The sequence below is a fragment of the Phoxinus phoxinus genome (assembly GCF_949152265.1).
Source record: "Phoxinus phoxinus genome assembly, chromosome: 25".
Lineage (NCBI taxonomy): Eukaryota > Metazoa > Chordata > Actinopteri > Cypriniformes > Leuciscidae > Phoxinus > Phoxinus phoxinus.
This window is the reverse complement of record NC_136900.1, coordinates 17,927,281-17,942,604: the sequence shown is the minus strand read 5'-3', so window position 1 is coordinate 17,942,604 and position 15,324 is coordinate 17,927,281. Positions and strand designations below refer to the sequence as shown.

The following is a 15,324-nucleotide window of genomic DNA, read 5'->3' as shown; positions in this document are numbered from 1 at the left end:
CGTAGAAGGAGGCATTGATCTTCTGCAGAGGTGGTCTTTCATTGCACTTTGATGTAATAATGTGACAAAGTCGCTTTTGGTTTCAATAAAAGTTGTTTTTTAGACTAACAAGGAAGTTTTGAGTTCTTAAACTTACTGGATATTTTTATAGTACAATGACCTCTTATATGTCAAAAGATCAAGTAAAATTTGATTTCTCAATTCATGACCCCTTTAAAGCCATCTTTCTACATATGTGTAATTTGATTGTTTCCTGTGCCGTGTTTACAGGGAGTGAAGCCTGGCAGTTTCGACAAAGTGGCTATTCCTGAAGTGAAGGAGATCATTGAGGGTTGCATACGTCAGAATAAAGATGAGAGGTGGGCTTACGTTCACAGAGCATGAGAGTGCAGTTGTCACAATGTCTTAAAGCAGGGCCTAAAATTAGCACTCGCCTGTGCCAATAGACAGTTTGCGGATAACATTTGTAGTGTAATGTAATACACATGTATATATTGAATAAAACCCATGTATGTATTTAATAAATCAAGTTTTTTAAACTTGCTTTTTAATGTGTGCTCCCAGCCTGTTTAAATGGGTAATAGAATCTTAGATACATGATTTATTTTGAGATTGTTCTGTATGGACATGCGTTATTAATGTTATTTGTTCATGTCCTAAGTTTTAAATTAGATTTAGTGTTTTATAGATTCATCTCCATTTTCTTTTTTTTTTAGGTATTGCATCAAGGACCTCCTAAGTCATGCCTTTTTCCAGGAGGAGACTGGGGTTCGTGTAGAACTGGCTGAAGAGGATGATGGAAAGGTGGTGGCCATAAAGTTGTTGCTGCGCATTGAGGATGTAAAGAAACTTAAAGGAAAATACAAAGAGAATGAAGCCATTGAGTTCTCCTTTGACTTAAGTAAAGACGTCCCAGATGATGTTTCCCAAGAAATGGTAAAGATACTTTGGATTTCTGTTCTGTTACCCTACTCAAGATTCAAACGGTTAATTTGTGGACAATGCAATTATCAATATTTATAGTAATTTCACTGACTTGTACATAATACAGGACATAAAATCCCCCCTGGTTGCGTATAATAATGACTAATTGTTATTCTTGAAGTTGAATTATGTGTATTTTTCCCCCCTCCAGGTCGACTCGTGCTATATTTGCGAGGGAGACCACAAGACCATCGCAAAGGCCATTAAGGACAGAGTGTCCCTGATCTCCCGTAAGAGAGAGCAGAGAAAACTTGTGAGGGAGGAACAAGAAAAAAGGAAGATGGAGCAGGAGAATGATCCCTCACAGCCTGGACCAGATACTAACCCCACAGCCAAGCCCCCTGTTCCCGCTGTGGCCTCAGTCATCATAGACTCTGAGGAACCAGAAGCAGACCAGCACCAGCAACTGCAGCAGTCTGGCGCTTCTGCTTCCAGTTAGTGTTGCAAAACTGTCATTTGATCTAATTTCAGTTTAAAGTACTTTATTGACATAACTGCATTTACATACAACATTGCCAAAGCATTTTACACAATATGTAAAGACAAGAGAAAAAAAATACAGTATAACAAACAGCACTTAAAATAAATGTATTGGACATTCATCAGACATTTATGATGAAAACATAATGTAATATACATATGTTTCCCAACTGCAGGTTTTGTGGACCCTCAAGGTTTAGTGACGGTCCCTGAGACTCACCCTGCCCAGCCAGGCACATCTTTCAGCACTGTACAGACTGATCCGCAGCCACAGCACACCATGACCCATCCACAAAGCATGGTGAGCCATTTCCTATCTATTTTGTTAAAGTCCCCCTGTAGTCAATAATTTTATCCCTTAAAACTCCTCTTTAATCACCAAAATATTGTAAAAAAAATCCCTGTGAAAAAAAAAATCCTCATCCCTTAAAATAGCTTGAATGTATCTCTACACACTTGCTTCATTTAGTATAAGCAGAACCATGAATATGCACATTAGCCCCGCCTCCACTCGACCAGCTCAGAGATCCACTCAGTCAACTTTACTGCAGTAAACGCTGCAAAATTGCAAGTGGAAATACTGGTTTAATTCAGCCATATATGTTTGAACCAGAAACTGATTCTGAAGAAGTGGAAGAGTGAATTTTACAGGCTCTTTTAGAAGTTGATGTTTCAGAATGGTAATGCGTTTTATGTATTGCTCTCTACAACGTCAAATGATTTGCCTTTTCCTTGACTATGTTATCTAACAGCTAAAATGTGTTGCTAATGTTACACAAACCATATTCCTGTTTGCCATCTCAGAGTCAGACAGCTGCCTTCTAAAAATTAATATCCTTAGAACATCAGAACCACTTAGAACGTCAGTGGAGAAAGGCATATAGTTCATCATAACATTGTAATATACATCATATACATAATTCACCCACTATATTGGGATAACCTGGTAGACCCCCCTGCTTCGCAGCAGTTAATGATATGCTAAAGCCCGCACGCACGCAAACATATTTGTGACGTAGAGAACAAGGGCAATTTTCACTGCCGTTTTAAGGAGAAAATACTTAGTAATAGTGTTGACTTAAAGCATATTACAAACACCACATAGACATATAAATAACATTAAAAACTTAATTTTCACCACAGGGGGACTTTAAATGTCTTGGTTTTCAAACAGAGCTAGTTGTCTTCATCTGAAAACAAAACACTGTATTCTTTGATTTTATGTCTTAATTGCTAAATTTCTAATTTGCTACCTTTTCTTCCTCCGTCGCAGCAGGTGAGCAGTACTTTGTCCCCAGTCCCCCTCCCCCAGACTGGAACTGCAGCCACACCCCAGGTACACTTCACGTGATCAATAACATAAACAACTTGCTCTATGGATCTGTTGTTTGTTAAACATAAACCAGAGTTATAAAAGCCCTTTTAATGTATACATGAATTCCCCTCTCAGATGATGGGACAGGCAGCCTCTCTGCCCCCTGCTGTTCAGCCTACCGTCCCCCTGCAGTACCATCAGCCACCTCAGGATGGCAGCGCTCCCCCTCAGTCACTGCAGGGCCCTCAAGTCTTACAGGTACAGCATGAGTAGTGCCCTCTGGTGGCTGATATTACATCTTCCATTGGCCTGCATGTTGCTTGATGAATGTTCTGTGCTTTATGCACAACATCCAGCTTATTGGCAGTTCATGCATTAATACTACTGTTCTTTACTTCTCCATCTCTTTCTTGCATGCTGGCTGCTCTTACATGTTTGTCAGATATGGGCATGTCAACTCAGTCCTCCTGTTTTCTCACCACCTCCAAATGCTGAACAACTCTATTTTCTATATCAGGCTTGTCAGGTACTAGCAGTGCCTAACACTGGTGTGTGAATTAGCAGTTTGCCGATGTGGGTTTTTAGTTCTGATAACTGTCTACAATGCTGAGGGCTGATATAATGCCTGTGTATATTCAAAAAATGTAATGTGTATTAAAACATTTTTTGTAATGGTACTCAAAATAGCTAAATATTATATTTACACTTCTTTTACACAATATTTTCATAAATTATTTCAAATGCTAAAAAAAAATGCTTTTCTTTTTATTCAAATATGTTGGTAGATTATGAAACAAGCTCAGTTTTCTGTGAATTTTGAGGAAATATTGTGAAAAGAAAATGTTCTTTTAAGGTCAGTAATTTAGTGTACAAACCATTAAAAAATTTGGGGTTGGTCATTTTTTTTACAACATTTTTGAAAGAAGTCTCTTATGCTCACCAAGACTATTTATTTGATTAAAAATACATTAAAAACTGTGTCATATGATCCTTTGGAAATCATTCTAATATGATGATTTAGTTCTCAAGAAATCTCTCTTATTATTAATGTAGGAAACTACGGAGCCCCTAAAGGGACCTTTGACAAAATAAAAATATACAGACTTTCATAAAATCTTACTGACCCCAAACTTTTGAAATGCCAGTGTATGTCCTATTTACTGTCAATAAATTATGGTGTGTGTGTGTATAGACATTATAAAGGCCATTGGCCTACATCCTCTCTAGATATTGGCACCAACCATTGAAAAACTCTCTGAACAGTATAACTTCCTGTTACCTCACCCTCAACACCCTCTCCCCCCAAAGTCTTGTAGGCTTGAGTCACCACAAACCAACAATTTACAACAAGCCTTTTTGTTTGGATGAAGACCACCTTCTCCATGTGATTGTTATAGGTGATTATGATTAAGTCACTTGGATTCTAATTTGATTCTCTATTACAGGCACCACTGAGTGTGTCCCAACCGCAGCCAGTAGAGCAGACACAACCTCAAACATCTCTTGTTCCAGCCTCCACAGAAAGGTGAAACATCTTTTTAATAATTCATGTGTATTAATATTGACCTTCCATTAGAGAGAAGTTGAACCAATTATGTTTTTGGTGCCCTCAGTGGCCATTCCGATCCTGCGTCTGGTCTGAGCGATGGGAATGAGGGCAGGCACGAGGGTCGCTCTATGAAACGATCCCAACGTCGCTCTGTACGCAGCCGCTCACGCCATGAAAAGATGGCTAAGGGCAAGCTCAATTTGCTGAATGTAAGTTACGCCCAAATCTAATATTTGTTTTTAATATTGGTATGTATATATATATATATATATATATATATAATATTTATACGTTTATGAAACAATATAATTAATTTCATTGAAATATTGATCTGTTTGTTTTTGTAGATTTCTAATATTGGTGACAGAGTCGCTGAATGTCAGCTGGAAACCCACAACAGGAAGATGGTCACATTCAAGTTTGATTTGGATGGAGATAATCCTGTAGAAATTGCTGAAATTATGGTAAACTTTTCTCTCTTACTTTCACCTTTTTTCAGTATAGTGGATTGGCTTGGGAAATGGCATAGACCTTCATTCGAAATAATAATGATTTTTATTACCACTTTGATATGTATTCGGTTGTATTTAAGATGCAAGATTTTTATTATGACATGTTATGTTTTGTGCCATCTGTTTTCACTCTCTTAAAACAGAATTGGCGGTTTACATAAATGTTACATCATACAGGCATTTTGACATTTTTTTCACAAAGGCAAAAACCTAGTGCATGTATCTCAAGACATGTGTTTTAAAACTTATTTTAACATGACATGGCATCTTACAAATGTGTAATCACACGTGAGACACCAGGACGTGACACAACGGTCAAAGATGTCCATCTATTGCATGTTCACTGTAGAAAACGAGCACAGGGAAACGAAAAAACTTTGTGTGAAATTTAAAAAGGGATTATAACTACTGATTAGAACACAATTTTTTTCCACCCCTAATAGTGGAGCAGGATAGTTTTCCTAAGTTGTATGTAACTTCTCTTCTTTTTGATTCAGGTCAATAGTGATTTTATCTTGGAGAGCGAGCGAGAGTTCTTCATAGAGCAGGTTCGAGAGGTCATTCAGATGGCAGATCAGAAAGGAAAAGCTCTGAAGAACAGCCAGACTCAGGTATCTACTATGATCTTCAGGCCATATGAATAAATTTGAGAAATAATTTGTGAACTACAAATGAAATTCTCCCCATAACACTTGTCACTTCAGGTGATCAGTAATTCGGCCCAGCAAGTACCTGAAATCTCAACATCCAGTGTGCCTGGTAAGTGTTCTTTATAGTGATGTTTTTACATTTTTATCTGCCCCCATCTTGGATCCTGTATCATTTGTCGTTTCACATTTAACAGGTGTGCCACCTAGCGTAGCAGCACAGGTTGTACATTCGGCAGGCCGGCGCTTCATAGTAAGTCCAGTGCCTGAAGCAAGACTTCGGGAACCTTTTTTTGGACCTTCTTCTGCAAACACATCATTTGAAGACTCCGCACCAGGTCTGATTTACACATCTGCAGAAAAATATTGCTTAAACATACTTCAAAACATTCAGAATAATTTTATCCATGCATTCTCATTTCCAGCATCTGATCCCACATCAGTCAGCAGTGTTCAGCAGGATCAAGCCAACTTTGCCCCTGGTTCAACACAGATTTCTGTGGTACCAGCCACACCTGGAGGTCTTGCCCCAGAGAGCTGTATTCCTCCTACTTCACAGTCATTATACCAGAGCCCTGTACCTGCAGCCACTGCAAATCTGATAACAGTCACCACTCAAGAAATCACTCCTACACCATCTACCACCACTCAGCAAACCAGTACAGGGAGGACATCCCCTTCCCCAGCTCCAACTGAATCACCAGAACCACGTCGGCTGTCAAGTCCTACCCCTTTCCAGACTCCTCAAAACATTGCGGGTCAGCAGGCTGAGAGCAGTGGCTTGGATCAAACTCAAGCTACTATCCAGCAGGGGCAAGTCGGCCCCGCTTCTATCCCCGTGACGCAACCAACTGGGACAGATGGTGAGAGTGATGTACAGGGGAAGCCACCTGGAATTGAAGACATTCACGCTTTAGACCAGAAGCTGCGTTCCCTTTTCAAGGACTCCTCTCAGAGCTCCTCCACTCAACCTGATGGATTTGGAGAGCCATCTACATCCTCCCCACCCAACACTATCACTCCTGGTTTGGTCTCCAGTGTGACCCCTCCCAGTTTGTCTCTCAGTTCCAGTGGGAACTTTGCACCTGGTGCTTTTGCCTCCGTTGGGACACCTACAAGCCATGCCCAGACTTCATCTGCAGATCCATCACCACAAAGGCCACAGGTGGGGAAAGTTGCTATCCAAGTGATGAGAATACAAAGACTACATTTCTAAAAACTTGGCACATTAATTTCATCATTTTATTTTTTGATTTTACTGTAGACACTCTGTCATTGACACATTAATATACATTGTTATAGCATTAGTACACTTTTTTTGCATTCTCTTTTAAAGACTTCCACAGCTGTAAATCAACCAGATGGACAGACAAGCACTGAGGAGAAAGAGCCAGTGACATCACAACTCGAAAAAGCTTTCAAACTTGGCCGATTTCAGGTAGCCTTATAGACTTCTCAGTGTGCATTAGGGTTCATATTTTAATGGCTGAAAGATTTAAACAGCAAGTTCATGCACATCCTCTGTCTACATTTCAGGTTTCTGTGGCCAGTGATCAAGACCCAGTCAGTGCTCCAGATCCAGCAGTAGTAGTCTCATCTTCCTCCATCACCCCTTCTTCAACAACATCATCGTCATCCTCCTCCTCATCACCATCATCTCTCTCTAGCCCTGAAAACACAGTTCATAAATCTCAGACCCCTCCCAGGGTCAGCCCTGAACCCGTCTCGTCTATCACTACAGTTGGCCGCTTTCAGGTGACCTCCAGCACTGACATCAAAGTGGGCCGCTTCTCAGTGACCCCAGCAGAAGGAAAGACCTTCTTCATAAGCTCTACTGAGGGACCGGACATTGCTAAAGAGCCTAAAATGAACGCTTCCAGCATGTCCATCACCAATCACTACCTCAGCAGTGACAATGACTCTGAACCAGAAGATGAGGGCCTTAAAGGAGAGATGAACAAGCTCAGGGAGAGGTACCTTGATCTCTTTTATTTTTTATACCTCAATTGTTCATGTTTGACTCTGTAAAGATAATCATGTGTGTTAAAACAATTCGTCATCCTCATCAACAAAAGCAATTAGTTATCAATTTGTGATCCCCTTTTATTTCTTTTTGCAGACATTTGGTTGAGATCCAGGCATTACAGAATAAACAGAAAAAGGAAATCGAGGAACTTTTTACACGTCTGGGCAAAACGCCGTCCTCTGTGGTGGTCCCTCCCACCGTGGCCATTGCGTCAGGAAGGCGGAAACCCACTAAGGGCAAGGGAAATCGGTCAAGAAGTGGTAGTGGCACTGGTTCTTTTCAAGGTATTAGAGCTTAGTGGTTTACATCCAACTGTAACATCCTGCTCAGGCCTTGTGAACAAATGGCTAAAACTGTTGTTTGGTTTTGTCCAGGGAACAAGCAAGCTGTACAAAGTGGTCATAATTCAGTCAATCAGTCTGCCACTGGGAAGACTTCAACTTCTAAAACAGTACCAAGCTCAAATGTTCATGTGCAAGGTATGACTCAGCATTTTAGTTGGAGAATGAATGTTTTTTTTGTGTGTTTTTTTCTCAAAATGCTAGTTCTTCTAATCTGTGAATATTGATTGTAACTTGTAGGGACCACGAGTCCAGTAAGAGAAGAGAATGGACAGAGCCATGACCAAGACCAAACCCCAGCTACTAATCTGCCACGCAAGGGCACATTCACAGATGACCTCCATCAGTTGGTTGATAACTGGGCCAGGGATGCCAAGAACATGATGCCACAGGTTGAACCTAATTTAGTTTTTATTTAGTTTTAGTAAAAAAATAATGGTGGCTTAGGACAAAAATGCCATAAAATTAAAAATGAACCCCAAATTCAAGAAAGATTTCCCTGCACAATTAAAATAAAATCTACTACAGCTGTCACAATTAAAGTGAAAAGTGTTGATTGCAGAATTACATAGATCTGCTCATGTTGCATCAGATTTTTTTTTTTACACGTGTTTGCAGCATTGAGCATTATAACCAATCACACATTTCTGTTGAGCAATCAGTGGCAATCATTTAGATTAGTCACCTCATAAATTGTTTTGGCTGTGTAGCCAGAATATGAAGGGACTTTTTATGCATAAAATATAAACACATTTGTGTCACAACTGAAGCATATTTTGGGCTTTAATAGTATATACACAATTTTCATGTAACGTCACACCTTAATTGAAACACCCACCTTTTATAAGGTTTGTACTAAGTAATGTAGTAAGACCGTGATATTAAAATACCAAATTCAATATACACCAAATTGGTGATGCATACTATGTACAGGCAAGCAGATGAACCCAGTACATAAAAGCATTTTTCCATAGAACACCATTATAAATAAAACGCTTACTCATTTAGCGCATTGCGTTTATATTCTGGGCTCATCTGCTCGCCTGTATATTGTCTGTATCAATAAGGTGCATTCTGAGTTTGATCTTTTAATATCACCAGTTTAATACATGAAGGCACTTTATCTGTTTTTCACATCAAGCATTTTAAAATGTTTAATATCACATCAAGCATTTTAAAAAGTTTTTAGTGATTGAAATATTGCAGCAGTAGCTGTATAGGGATCACAAGTGCCCAAAAGTTGCATTTGTTCACATCTTATTTGTTTTTCTTGTTTTGCGAGATGATCTTAATATATTGCCTGGAACAGTTTTGTGGATGTTTTGGCCTCCAGGTCTCTGATAACTATGAATAGCTAGATGAGCAGGTGTTTTACATTATATCGTGCATTTTAGCATGCTGAATTGACCAATCAAGATCAAAACTGTCTTCCTCCTCAGATGTTGCCACGTAAATTCTCTGCACCAGGTCAGCTTTGTTCCATGGGTGGTCACATGCCGGCCAACGTCAACCCCACAACTGGACGGAAGGGTTCACTGTGTGTGAGCAATCAGCAGTTTGGCTACACCTGTCCCACCTACAGCATGCCTCAGTGGGCTCAAGGGGCCCCGCTGTCTTCCACTGCTCCCCCTGCAGGACTACAACCGGGCTTCCTCGTTCCCTCTGGAGCTCACCAATCTGGAAACAGCTGCGGGTCAACCAATCTACGTACCACTCAGGCGAGCTGAAACAGCTGTTGATGGGTTGGTACAATAAAGAAATAAGCTGTGCCTCATGGAGTTGAGATTATCGGGCCTACTCCTTTGTTTTATCTGACAGTTTACATTGGAAAGACTTCTAGGTCCATATAATGTGACTCGGGTTATTCAAATCTGACCTAACCTGCTGTTTAACCTGCTGATAGATGAATGTGTACATTTGCTAAAAAGGCACAGAAAGGGTTAAACTGGGTTAAGTTGTCTTAAACATCATATATATAGCCTTATAGTATATGGATACCGTCCTTGTAATAAAGTCAGGCAGTGTGACCAATGAGATACAGTGATGGTGTTGCAGTTTGCCTGCAGAAGAGATGCTGACATGCTAGTGAATGGATGGAGAGATTGAAAGACTACACCACCAACACAAGTCTCAATGGGCGCCGACTGTACGTATCCTACAAATGAGTCTAGAATGTTGGAAGATGGATAAAGAAGGTAGTTAGATGTGACTGCATTTGAGACAGTCTTCTGTTTTCATTTACTTAAGTTGGAGTTTGAAATAAAAGGAAGAGGATGTGCAATTGAAGAAGGTAAAAGTAGGGTTTTATAGCTCTTCGTACTTGCACGTATGTCATAGCATTGTTCATTCGTGACCTTTTTTTTATATATATATCTCATTTATGGTGAACTTACAATAATACAGTGTATCTTATATAGACAGTCACCACTACTCCCTGCCCACACCCTTTTTTGTATGTACGTGCATAGATGTCTTAGTTTGGATATAGATGGTCCTTGAGAGGATGAGCATCCTGTATGCATATTAATGAAAGCATATTTCTTCATCCAATCACATATTGCTTTCATTTTGAAAGAAGCTAGCCTTAAACCACAGGATTATGTCTTCCCGTCTTTAAAATGTCATTCAAACATAGCTCATGCAAATGTGGTCAATGAAATACTTGATTTTGGGCAAATCAACTTTTTGGTGACCAACTTTGTTGGGAAAAGATTTAACATGGTGCATTTGACTGCAGCAACAGAAGTACAGTATTAAACTACAGTATACCAGCCCCCCCCTCCCCAACCCAACATTTTTTTCTATACCACAAATTGAGTGCCAATCGTTTGCGGAAGTGACGTTCCGTCATCTCTGAAATGATCCGCTTGACTTCTCTAGAGAAGGTAAATGTTACTGCAATGCAGAATACGCGCCGTTTAAGGTTTAACCGAGTGGGGAGGGTTATTTGTTACTTTTGATACTTGACTGCACAGATCCAAATACTCTGTAATTGACCAGAACCACATTTAGAGACAGTGAAACTGAGGAAATGCCACTAATCACAATCACACACTCCGTCACATAACTGAAATTCTGAAAACTGCATGTTTTCACAATCCACATCTCACACAAATGAAAACAGCATTAAATTTGTGGGTTCAAAAATTGCTGCTGAAGTTTTCTGTCAATTTGTTTCATCCAGGGTCCTTTTGGTGAATATCTATCGTTTTATGTATCAGTCTTGTAAAAAAAAAAATGTATATATATTCAAATGCTTAATAAAACATTTTGGACATTTTTTCCTCCTACTACATTGTGCTTTATTTATTTATTAACAAGGTATTTTCCAGAATTGTAAGTAGTTATTCCCTGTTGTCAGCTACCAATAGTAAAATAACCAGGGAATACAGTTTCAATCCTTTCCACAGACTTTAATTCTCCAAAAATCAGCTTAAAATTGTCCAGCTTATGTTTTCATTTATTACAAACTAGGTTTATCAGTCAAAAACAGACCACGTAACAAACATTTATTAGTTTTTCATATTCACAAATTAGTAATAAAAAAACGAATCTAGATAAAAAAGATTTTCTAAAAGAAAATAAATAGTTAAATTCATTGTGTCTCCAGTTTTCGTTTCTTCATCATCTGGCCGTGTCTGTATGGGCTCGCTTGTCCACCTTCATTAACAGTTACAACATCATTACCACAGGTCCATGATTAAAAGGATCTAAAGTAATTTTCTCTTAATGAACAGGCAGAGTCAACAAGCACAGGCTGGTTCTAGAATTGTGGGCCACACGCTGCCAGCTCTGAGAGTGTTAAGTCTATGGCTATTTATATTAATGGGGACGTGTGATGTTTGCATGAGTGAAGAGGCAAAAACCAGAACTGGGCATGCATATACTTGCCCTCTTGCAAAGTTTGTCTCAATAAGCATGTATTTATTAAGTGAACATGAGTCAGATTGTACCTGCTCCTGCTGTTCTCATCTCAGAGGATCTGAATTGGCCATATCCTCCCTGGCCTTGAGGAACGACATGCCCCTGAGGTTGAGCTGGTGGTCTCAAGTACTGGGCTCTCTGCGGGGTCTTGCTGCGTGTCGTCATCTTGTGCTGGCTCGGCGTGCTGGGACGAGGAGGTTCTGTGGAGCTTGCTGCGGGATCTTGGAGAACATCAATGCCATCCAGAGTGAAGTTCCATAATTCTGGGTCATCTGAGAAGTGAGACATTTTTATATATTTTATCTCAATCGAACAACCTTGTTCCTGTATTAAAACGTTTTTCTTTAGAATAGTTCATCTATTAAATGAAGAAAAATTTAAATTCTGTAATTTACTCGTTTTAAACCCCTTTAAAAAAAAACTTGAAATGTAAAAAAAAAAAATTTAATTAATATACTGGCTACGCTTTGAATCAAAATGGAGGACTGTTTTTGAAAAAAAAAATTGTGCGTTTAATTACTTCAAAGCGGGGTTTTCAAATTGTGTGAAGCCAAGAACCACCAAATATGAATCTCTTGCAGATGACCCCTTCCTAAAATATAAAGGCAGCAAAATAGTTTTAATACACATAAAAACAGAATAAATCACATAAAAAAAGAATAAATAAATAAAACTGCAATGATGTCAATAATATTATCTGTAAATGTTATCTGCAAGTTATGTTACCAGTGGCACTTTTTCTTTAAAAATATTCCTTACCAGCCAGATACTCCTCCTGTTTAGTGGTCACCAGGTGTCCGTTTGGTGTACTGTGGTTAACAGGACCTCCAGCCTGTCCTAAAACGATAAACCCACTGATGGACAACGCTACACACCTGACACTCCTGCAGGCGAAAGGCTTAAATGTTTTATACTCATGGCTAAAACATGAACCCTTAAATTTTCCATCACACCTTGCTCAGACTGCAGCGCCGGTTCCATGCAAGCGTTTGATGGCTCGGTTTTCGGTTCCTGAAGCAACTTCTTCGCCTCCATTTCCTGTCTGAACTTTAGCTGCAGCTGCTGCTGTCTCAGCTTCCTCTGCTGCTTGGAGTCCAGTGGAAGATCAGACGAGGACAGGTCAGCCATGTCAGCTGCTGACCTAACAACACGAGAGGAGCAGATTTATCACAAGCGCAGCTGGCTAGTGTTGTAGTCGAAGTTAGCACCAAATAAATTCACCTTGAGATGTTGCTGGGCCTGTTTTCAGAATCCTGGTGAGCTGATGTGTTGCCAGAATGTGCTGTCGTGTTTGTCAATGAAGTCCTGGATCCGGTGGCGCTCTCATGCCCTCCTCGCACAGGGTGACTTCCCATTCGCTCAAAGGGGATGTTGGCTGGTTCCGCCGGTTTGATAAATTCCCTGCTGTTGGCTCGGGCCAGGCTGTCGAACCGGGCCTTCTCCACGGACGGCTCGCCATCACTGCGTTTGGTTTTGTCCGGGTCTAAAGGAGGGGGTGGCTGCGATGACAGGATATACAATGTATTTCAGGTACATACATTAAGAAAATCCATTGAAATGAGTCAAATTTGGCCCGAATGTTTAAGATGACTTCTCACCTGCTTTGGTAATTTATTGATGGCTATGAGATACTCCTTATTCAAAATACAGTTTCCAAGCGCGTTTCCAAAACACCTTATTGTAAAATAAAATTACAATTGAATTAAAATTATGTACAGTGTACTGGACAGTCAGCCAGTACATTATATAATAACAATAAATCTGGACAGGGTGATCAGGAACCTGTTGTGAAGTGGAAGGGGTTTTATATCAAAAGATATTATCCAACTTATTATATGACTACTTCTCAAATAAATACATTTATAGACATGCAACTATGAGTTCAAATCATTTTATCAGGCTATATATATATATAAATATATAATTTATTCCTTTGATGTCAAAGCTAAATTTTCGGCACTATTACTCCAGTCTTCAGTGTCACGTGATCCTCCTGAAATCATTATAATATGCTGATTTGATTATCAAGAAACATTTATTATTATTAAAGATGAAAACAGTGTTGCCGCTTAATATTTTTGTGAGAACCGTGATTTTTTTATCAGGATTCTCTAATGAATAGAAAGTTCCAAAGAACAGCATTTATTTGAAATGGAAATGTTTTATAATATTATAAATGCCTTTACTCACATGAATAATAGTACTATTTTTATTAAAAAATATTAACCACATAATGCCACAAATGACTTCTCAAAATCAAGTATATGTAGAGGCAGAAATAATTACTTGAGTGCTCGTTTCAGTCCATCTGTGACGGCTTCTTTTCTTGCTTTTTCCAGTGACAGAGCTTTCGATTTGAGGCCTTCGCTCACCCCATAACCTACATCCTCATGGAACGAGCCATCCTATGGAAAAGACATAGAAGAAACAGAATGGTACATGTATGCTCCTCACAATGCTGCGTTTATCCCTTACCTTCAATTGGACCTTCACAAAGGCACTGACTCCAACATAAAATTTCCCATTGATAAGGTCTACAAAATCTGTAACACAAGATTGACCACACCGCCTTTCAAAAACAAGTCTCAACCTGATTCAAATGCAGGATAAATGGGAATGTTTGAGAATATGTGCCCGTCTTGATGACAAAACACATCAGTGCAAATGTGATGGTGTCCTTACCGACATTTTGCTGAGATATTGAGTGTGACCATCCATTATATCCAAACATTTCATTGGCAAGGCTAATAACTCTGTGACCTTCGATATAGCACACCTGCAAAACCAAGGCAAATGTCAAATAATCTGGAAAACAGCAAGATAATCAACTATATATTGATAAGTGTACAAGAAGCACATTAATTCTGACCTTTTGTCCTCCACCAGCCTGCCTGGAGCTGATATATTCAGGTCCGAGCTTCTGCCGCAGAGCATTCTGGACTGCCTGGTACTCCTCTGCAGTGTATGCAGACTATAACAAGCATCAAGTTACATGCATTCTAAACTCCGGAAATATTATTATACTACATTATGAAGTGTGCTTTCTGTAGCTCTTCACATTATGTCAACATGACCATAACAAAGTGTTAAAAACTGTCCAATAAAAACACACACCTGACCAAAACATGTGCTGGTTGTATGAGGTTTCCTCTCCTCTTGCCTCCCACTGCAGTGATCCATGTGTGTTTTTTGATCGCCAAGTCTCAAAATACGTCAATATTCTCTTTTAAACGATGTTGAATATGTATGATGTGAGTGGAGGTCGCTAAACTGTAACAACAGGAAGTCTGACACAACATTACGCGCTAGTGTACGCCCATAGTGCGCTACCATCTATCTACCCCACTTTCTGTCGACGAGGCGACACGTTTAACTGGTAAGCGTTCAGTCAATGTTTCCACGGGAACGTTCTAATGTACAAACCGGACGCCGAACGGTAGAATTCTCTTGTCTTGGTTGAGCGTTTTGAAAATTCCCGCCGCAGCGACACAACCACGTTTACGCCGCTCCGCCCACACACACACGTGCGTAATACGTCATAATGAC

General features: G+C 39.6%; 2 protein-coding genes across 7 annotated transcripts in view; one reads left to right on the top strand and one right to left on the bottom strand.

The window, feature by feature from the left end:
* wnk1a (WNK lysine deficient protein kinase 1a) overlaps positions 1 to 11,144 on the top strand; it is a 24,521-nt gene extending 13,377 nt beyond the window's left edge. Inside the window, exons 6-25 of one of the 4 annotated variants that reach the window (XM_079604349.1) lie at positions 271 to 359; positions 717 to 936; positions 1,136 to 1,418; positions 1,641 to 1,765; positions 2,741 to 2,800; positions 2,915 to 3,037; positions 3,222 to 3,305; positions 4,225 to 4,304; positions 4,393 to 4,537; positions 4,676 to 4,792; positions 5,338 to 5,451; positions 5,545 to 5,599; positions 5,685 to 5,825; positions 5,913 to 6,652; positions 6,824 to 6,925; positions 7,024 to 7,460; positions 7,607 to 7,797; positions 7,888 to 7,992; positions 8,095 to 8,246; positions 9,294 to 11,144. In XM_079604349.1, coding sequence (XP_079460475.1) covers positions 271 to 359; positions 717 to 936; positions 1,136 to 1,418; positions 1,641 to 1,765; positions 2,741 to 2,800; positions 2,915 to 3,037; positions 3,222 to 3,305; positions 4,225 to 4,304; positions 4,393 to 4,537; positions 4,676 to 4,792; positions 5,338 to 5,451; positions 5,545 to 5,599; positions 5,685 to 5,825; positions 5,913 to 6,652; positions 6,824 to 6,925; positions 7,024 to 7,460; positions 7,607 to 7,797; positions 7,888 to 7,992; positions 8,095 to 8,246; positions 9,294 to 9,581 — 3,651 coding nt within the window. In that variant the 3' untranslated portion in view covers positions 9,582 to 11,144. Of the gene's footprint in view, positions 1 to 270; positions 360 to 716; positions 937 to 1,135; positions 1,419 to 1,640; positions 1,766 to 2,737; positions 2,801 to 2,914; positions 3,038 to 3,221; positions 3,306 to 4,224; positions 4,305 to 4,392; positions 4,538 to 4,675; positions 4,793 to 5,337; positions 5,452 to 5,544; positions 5,600 to 5,684; positions 5,826 to 5,912; positions 6,653 to 6,823; positions 6,926 to 7,023; positions 7,461 to 7,606; positions 7,798 to 7,887; positions 7,993 to 8,094; positions 8,247 to 9,293 lie in introns of all 4 variants that reach the window. The other 3 variants (XM_079604348.1, XM_079604351.1, XM_079604350.1) reach the window with 3 other exon arrangements.
* rad52 (RAD52 homolog, DNA repair protein) lies at positions 11,127 to 15,324 on the bottom strand. 3 transcript variants are annotated; one of them, XR_013796611.1, is made up of 12 exons: positions 14,893 to 15,324; positions 14,648 to 14,749; positions 14,461 to 14,554; positions 14,254 to 14,321; positions 14,065 to 14,183; positions 13,377 to 13,452; positions 13,000 to 13,277; positions 12,732 to 12,919; positions 12,538 to 12,615; positions 12,299 to 12,370; positions 11,808 to 12,050; positions 11,127 to 11,514 (listed from the first exon to the last, which is right to left on the bottom strand). XR_013796611.1 is itself a non-coding variant. In XM_079604352.1 (11 exons), the coding sequence occupies exons 1-11, from the start codon at positions 14,956 to 14,958 to the stop codon at positions 11,450 to 11,452; spliced, it is 1,377 nt and encodes a 458-aa protein (XP_079460478.1). In that variant the 5' UTR covers positions 14,959 to 15,324; the 3' UTR covers positions 11,137 to 11,449. The 3 variants fall into 3 exon arrangements, 2 of the variants coding, with proteins under 2 accessions (XP_079460478.1, XP_079460479.1); XM_079604352.1 differs by lacking the exon at positions 12,299 to 12,370 and having other exon boundaries at positions 11,137 to 11,514; XM_079604353.1 differs by lacking the exons at positions 11,127 to 11,514; positions 11,808 to 12,050 and having other exon boundaries at positions 12,199 to 12,370.